The sequence below is a fragment of the Pecten maximus genome, unplaced genomic scaffold (genome assembly GCF_902652985.1).
Source record: "Pecten maximus unplaced genomic scaffold, xPecMax1.1, whole genome shotgun sequence".
In the NCBI taxonomy this organism is placed as follows: Eukaryota; Metazoa; Mollusca; class Bivalvia; order Pectinida; family Pectinidae; genus Pecten; species Pecten maximus.
The window spans coordinates 1-7,892 of record NW_022980189.1 but is presented as its reverse complement, the minus strand read 5'-3'; the positions used below and the strand labels follow the sequence as shown (position 1 = coordinate 7,892).

General features: G+C 41.2%; 1 protein-coding gene across 1 annotated transcript; it reads left to right on the top strand.

Moving 5' to 3' along the window:
- Window positions 1-191: 191 nt before the first annotated feature.
- LOC117319435 (ubiquitin-like modifier-activating enzyme 6) lies at window positions 192-7,886 on the top strand (the record flags this gene model as incomplete). The annotated part of the gene is made up of 7 exons (XM_033874239.1): window positions 192-272; window positions 846-968; window positions 1,320-1,443; window positions 1,650-1,759; window positions 2,225-2,287; window positions 2,664-2,743; window positions 7,862-7,886. Coding segments are annotated over 7 exons (606 nt in total), but the record flags the coding sequence as incomplete, so codon positions are not given.
- Between the last annotated feature and the right edge of the window lie 6 nt (window positions 7,887-7,892).

The following is a 7,892-nucleotide window of genomic DNA, read 5'->3' as shown; positions in this document are numbered from 1 at the left end:
AATAAATAATTCGAAAAGTTAGTCCAATTTGCATTTTAACAATTCTGTACAAAGTAATTTACGTTATTAATAATTCCTGGGATATATTTTAGCTATGGCGAAGAGTCATAGAAATTAGACTCTAAAACGTAAAATTTCGAAAAGTATCCAGTAGAAATATTTCTGACACCAAATTCAAATGTTTTTTCCAGTGTGTTATATTGACAGAGGTGCCTCTACAACTACAGCTCAAAATCAACCAGCTATGCAGAACCCAGTCACCTCCTATCCAGGTACGTACACACTACTGTTTTCTCGGAGTATGTTGGCTCTATAAATTATTGATTTAAACACAGTATTGTTTTCTCAGAGTATGTTGGCTCTATAAATTATTGATTTAAACACACTACTGTTTTCTCGGAGTATGTTGGCTCTATAAATTATTGATTTAAACTTTTGATGGGCCTTAAAACAAAAATTATATAGTACATGTATATGTAAAAGTCGAGTACCAAAACATTATCCTTTAACAAAGTTATGATTTTACTTATATGACCAGGTGAAAATATGTTTTATATATATGCCATAATGCATGTATGACTAGGTGAAAATATGTTATATATATATATATATATGCCATAATGCATATATGACCAGGTGAAAATATGTTATATATAGATATATATGCCATAATGCATGTGTTGCTATTTTTGACCTGGATGGAAGTTTTTGGTGTTGTGTTTTACAAAGTAATTTATTTGTGAGGAATCTGGAGTACCAGAGTAATCTGTTTATGTATTTCCCACAAAACATTTGAGCTAATATTCATTATTGACTATACACTAACTTCTAGCTTCTTTTTGTAGTTTATCAGTGCAGATGTATATGGACTTGTGAGTAGCGTATTCTGTGATTTTGGGGATGAATTTGAAGTGATGGATGTAAACGGAGAAGAAATCAGGGATACATTTATAGAAAATGTGACAAAGGTATGATGTCATTTACATTGTAATATTATCAATAATTATGTAACAAATATATTACCTATTAATTCAACCTAAAGAAGGCAAGGAATGCTGTCATTCTAAATTCAACTAAAATTTTATCCAGAGAGTCTTAAGTACGAACAAGTTAAGGCTATGATGAGTGTGGCTCGGTAAGTATAGATGAATTGAACTGTGACCAGGAAGGGTCCTTATAAGTACTAACAATTTTAAATCAAGAAACCTCCTAAAGTGCAGAAAAAATATCTTTTGACCAATGATTCTCCCAATAAACAAAGTTTTTAATAGGTTGGTTTTCATTGTACTTGTTTCTGTAATGTTCGCTTCGATTCACAGGATAACCCTGGAGTTGTAACGTGTCTGAAGGACAAGTTTCATGGACTTGAAACAGGTGATATGGTGACCTTCAGGGAGCTCAATGGAATGGCTGCACTGAATGGAATGACCTGCAAGGTCAAAGGTCAGTCCAATTTATGAAACCATATTTTATCAGAACATAATCACATCCATTCGTCAATCAGCATCAATAATAATTACATTAACTGTATCAACATTTTCAATGTAGTAGTTAATACGCTTGGTTTTTTAAGGTAGATAACAGGAATGAAACAAATATACATTGAATCTTTAATAGTTATTTGAATTTTGTGTTTCTTGTGTTGTTAGTATTAACCCCATCGACTTTTGCGATCTGTGATACCAGTGGGGAAGCCTTCACACCATACGAACATGGCGGCATCATCACCCAGGTCAAGGCCTCACAGAAATTCTCATTTGTAAGTTCTCCACAAATTCAAGACTTTCTGACTCGCTTTTAGATCTGTTATTTTGAACTTAAACTTTAGTGTTTATTTTACAACAATTGCAAGAACAAGTTATATCATCGTACATTAATCACTCGATCATGTTGGCAAAAATGGTATTGCGTGAGGGGACTTAATGGAGAAAACCCGCATGACTGGGCAGGTGACCCCATATGCTAGCTTCCAGTAAAATACTTCTCAGTAACAAACTCAATAGTTAATGATATTATTTTTGCTACCAAAGTTTGACAGAAACTAGGAGAATAAGGATTGCTTGCCCACCTCCTTCTTGCTGCAGCAGCACTTTTATAAATAAGAAACTGTTACTCACTGTTTTTTATTTGTACTTGATTTCACAAACTGATGTAACTGATATTTTAAGTTAAAGGTCGTTCATAGATAAGTTTTACATCTATTGAGTTGGATTTTCTGTTACAGAAAAGTATGGAGTCACAGCTGAAGGACCCTGCTCTATTGATACCAGATCTGTCCAAATTTGGTGTAAGTAATAATTAGCTGGCATAGTTAACTCATAAAGATTGTACTTTCATTACTGATTGGCAAGTCAGTGTATTTATTAACATTCATATCTTTTATCTTGTTGTTAAATTTGAAAGGACTTGGTCCTTGTTAACTCTGCTCTGCTTAATTACCTTTGTAGAAAAAATTGACCAAGAGGCAAAGGTGATAAAAAGCTCTATCAAACAATTTTCTAAGGAAATGAAAACCAGTCTAAAGGGGTAAATTTTTAGGACAAATTTAAATAGTTTCTAAATGGCTACATCAAAATTGTTTGTTATGAAATTTTGTTTTATATTTAGATTTACAACTGGTAGATTCACGTATAATATGGATATGTTTCTTCTTCACTTGCCAGGCTCCCTCAAATCTACACCTAGCAATGCTAGCTCTACACCAATACCACCAGGAACATAACTGCCAGCTCCCTAATGTATGGTAGGTATAGACACCTCACTCCCTAATGTATGGTAGGTACAGACACCCCACACCCTAATGTATGGTAGGTATAGACACCCCACTCCCTGATGTATGGTAGGTATAGACACCTCACTCCCCAATGTATGGTAGGTATAGACACCCCACTCCCTAATGTATGGTAGGTACAGACACCTCACTCCCTAAGGTTTGGTAGGTACAGACACCCCACTCCCCAATGTATGGTAGGTACAGACACCCCACTCCCCAATGTATGGTAAGTATAGACACCCCACTCCCTAATGTATGGTAGGTACAGACACCCCACTCCCTAATGTATGGTAGGTATAGACACCCCACTCCCTAATGTATGGTAGGTACAGACACCCCACTCCCTAATGTATGGTAGGTATCGACACCTCACTCCCTAATGTATGGTAGGTATAGACACCTCACTCCCTAATGTATGGTAGGTACAGACACCTCACTCCCTAATGTATGGTAGGTATAGACACCTCACTCCCCAATGTATGGTAGGTACAGACACCCCACTCCCCAATGTATGGTAAGTATAGACACCCCACTCCCTAATGTATGGTAGGTATAGACACCCCACTCCCTAATGTATGGTAGGTATAGACACCTCACTCCCTGATGTATGGTAGGTATAGACACCCCACTCCCTAATGTATGGTAGGTACAGACACCCCACTCCCTAATGTATGGTAAGTACAGACACCCCACTCCCTAATGTATGGTAGGTACAGACACCTCACTCCCTAATGTATGGTAGGTACAGACACCCCACTCCCTAATGTATGGTAGGTATAGACACCCCACTCCCTAATGTATGGTAGGTATAGACACCCCACTCCCTAATGTATGGTAGGTATAGACACCCCACTCCCTAATGTATGGTAGGTATAGACACCCCACTCCCTAATGTATGGTAGGTATAGACACCCCACACCCTAATGTATGGTAGGTATAGACACCTCACTCCCTAATGTATGGTACATATAGACACCCCACACCCTAATGTATGGTAGGTACAGACACCCCACTCCCTAATGTATGGTAGGTATAGACACCCCACTCCCTAATGTATGGTAGGTATAGACACCCCACTCCCTAATGTATTGTAGGTATAGACACCCCACACCCTAATGTATGGTAGGTATAGACACCCCACACCCTAATGTATGGTAGATACAGACACCCCACTCCCTAATGTATGGTAGGTACAGACACCTCACTCCCTAATGTATGGTAGGTACAGACACCCCACTCCCTAATGTATGGTAGGTATAGACACCCCACTCCCTAATGTATGGTAGATACAGACACCTCACTCCCTAATGTATGGTAGGTATAGACACCTCACTCCCTAATGTATGGTAGGTACAGACACCCCCACTCCCTAATGTATGGTAGGTATAGACACCTCACTCCCTAATGTATGGTAGGTACAGACACCCCCACTCCCTAATGTATGGTAGGTATAGACACCCCACTCCCTAATGTATGGTAGGTATAGACACCTCACTCCCTAATGTATGGTAGGTACAGACACCTCACTCCCTAATGTATGGTAGGTACAGACACCCCACTCCCTAATGTATGGTAGGTATAGACACCCCACTCCCTAATGTATGGTAGGTATAGACACCCCACACCCTAATGTATGGTAGGTATAGACACCCCACACCCTAATGTATGGTAGGTATAGACACCCCACACCCTAATGTATGGTAGGTACAGACACCCCACTCCCTAATGTATGGTAGGTATAGACACCCCACTCCCTAATGTATGGTAGGTATAGACACCCCACTCCCTAATGTATGGTAGGTACAGACACCCCACTCCCTAATGTATGGTAGGTATAGACACCCCACTCCCTAATGTATGGTAGGTATAGACACCCCACTCCCTAATGTATGGTAGGTATAGACACCTCACTCCCTAATGTATGGTACATATAGACACCCCACTCCCTAATGTATGGTAGCTATAGACACCTCACTCCCTAATGTATGGTAGGTACAGACACCCCTTTCCCTAATGTATGGTAGGTACAGACACCCCACTCCCTAATGTATGGTAGGTACAGACACCCCACACCCTAATGTATGGTAGGTATAGACACCCCACTCCCTGATGTATGGTAGGTACAGACACCCCACTCCCTAATGTATGGTAGGTATAGACACCCCACTCCCTAATGTATGGTAAGTACAGACACCCCACTCCCTAATGTATGGTAGGTATAGACACCCCACTCCCTAATGTATGGTAGGTATAGACACCCCACTCCCTAATGTATGGTAGGTACAGACACCCCACTCCCTAATGTATGGTAGGTACAGACACCCCACTCCCTAATGTATGGTAGGTATAGACACCTCACTCCCTAATGTATGGTAGGTACAGACACCCCACTCCCTAATGTATGGTAGCTATAGACACCTCCCTTATGTATGGTAGGTATAGACACTTCACTCCCTAATGTATGGTAGGTACAGACACCTCGCTCCCTAATGTATGGTAGGTATAGACACCCCACTCCCTAATGTATGGTAGGTACAGACACCCCACTCCCTAATGTATGGTAGCTATAGACACCCCACTCCCTAATGTATGGTAGATACAGACACCTCACTCCCTAATGTATGGTAGGTATAGACACCCCACTCCCTAATGTATGGTAGGTACAGACACCTTACTCCCTAATGTATGGTAGGTACAGACACCTCACTCCCTAATGTATGGTAGGTATAGACACCCCACTCCCTAATGTATGGTAGGTACAGACACCTCACTCCCTAATGTATGGTAGATACAGACACCCCACTCCCTAATGTATGGTAGGTATAGACACCCCACTCCCTAATGTATGGTAGGTACAGACACCTCACTCCCTAAAGTATTGTAGGTATAGACACCCCACTCCCTAATGTATTGTAGGTATAGACACCCCACTCCCTAATGTATTGTAGGTATAGACACCCCACTCCCTAATGTATGGTAGGTACAGACACCTCACTCCCTAATGTATGGTAGATACAGACACCCCACTCCCTAATGTATGGTAGGTATAGACACCACACTCCCTAATGTATGGTAGGTATAGACAACTCACTCCCTAATGTATGGTAGGTATAGACACATCACTCCCTAATGTATGGTAGGTAAAGACACCCCACTCCCTAATGTATGGTAGGTATAGACACCCCACTCCCTAATGTATGGTAGGTACAGACACCTCACTCCCTAATGTATGGTAGGTATAGACACCTCACTCCCTAATGTATGGTAGGTATAGACACCCCACTCCCTAATGTATGGTAGGTACAGACACCTCACTCCCTAATGTATGGTAGGTATAGACACCTCACTCCCTAATGTATGGTAGGTATATAGACACCTCACTCCCTGATGTATGGTAGGTACAGACACCTCACTCCCTGATGTATGGTAGGTATCGACATCCCACTCAATAATGTATGGTAGGTACAGACACCTCACTCCCTAATGTATGGTAGGTATAGACACCTCACTCCCTAATGTATGGTAGGTATAGACACCTCACTCCCTAATGTATGGTAGGTATAGACACCTCACTCCCTAATGTATGGTAGGTATACACACCTCACTCCCTAATGTATGGTACAGACACCCCACTCCCTAATGTATGGTAGGTACAGACACCTCACTCCCTAATGTATGGTAGGTACAGACAACCCAGTCACTAATGTATGGTACAGACACCCCACTCCCTAATGTATGGTAGGTATAGACACCTCACTCCCTAATGTATGGTAGGTACAGACACCTCACTCCCTAATGTATGGTAGGTATAGACACCTCACTCCCTAATGTATGGTAGGTATAGACACCTCACTCCCTAATGTATGGTAGGTATAGACACCTCACTCCCTAATGTATGGTAGGTACAGACACCTCACTCCCTAATGTATGGTAGGTATAGACACCCCACTCCCTAATGTATGGTAGGTACAGACACCTCACTCCCTAAAGTATTGTAGGTATAGACACCCCACTCCCTAATGTATGGTAGGTATAGACACCTCACTCCCTAATGTATGGTAGATACAGACACCCCACTCCCTAATGTATGGTAGGTATAGACACCCCACTCCCTAATGTATGGTAGATACAGACACCCCACTCCCTAATGTATGGTAGGTACAGACACCCCACTCCCTAATGTATTGTAGGTACAGACACCTCACTCCCTAATGTATGGTAGGTATAGACATCCCACTCCCTAATGTATGGTATGTACAGACACCTCACTCCCTAATGTATGGTAGGTATAGACACCCCACTCCCTAATGTATGGTAGGTATAGACACCCCACTCCCTAATGTATGGTAGGTACAGACACCTCACTCCCTAATATATGGTAGGTATAGACACCTCACTCCCTAATGTATGGTAGGTATAGACACCCCACTCCCTAATGTATGGTAGGTATAGACACCCCACTCCCTAATGTATGGTAGGTACAGACAACCCAGTCATAGGCAGTCTAATTGAAATTAGACTTGTAACTTCCACTCATATACTGCAATACAAGATCTAACAATATCCCGTAGGAGGTCATCTCAGCTTGACCTTTGAAGTCAGCCAATCAGCGCGTCTCCTTTGAAATTGTCAGTGGGATTTCCTTCTTCGGGAGTATAAATACTTATTCCGATGGTCAATAGCAACAGTACACAAATAGGCTTCGCCAACTCTGGCATCACTGAGCACATCTCAACAAATTTATAGTTTAACAAACGTGTGGTGCCTTTTTTATTTTCCTTCATAGTACAAGAGATAAACAGTGACAGCATCATGAAAATATACTTTGAAAGGGAACAACATACATGGTAGCGATCTTCCAAATCCAGATGGCTACACTGCTTTACAATCCATCCTGTCAACAAGACATTTTATAATCTTTTTCTGTTCTTCTTTCAATGTAACATCCAGAGGTCATTAGCTTTCTTTGTAACCACAGCCATTAAGACCGCACACCGATGATGTTGGATTCTGGATATGTTTTACTGTCGAAAAATGTGAAGTTATGTGATTCATCTTGTAATTTTTTAAGGATGTATCATGTTCCAGGTGTCAGAAAGATGCAGCTAGAGTTGTGTCC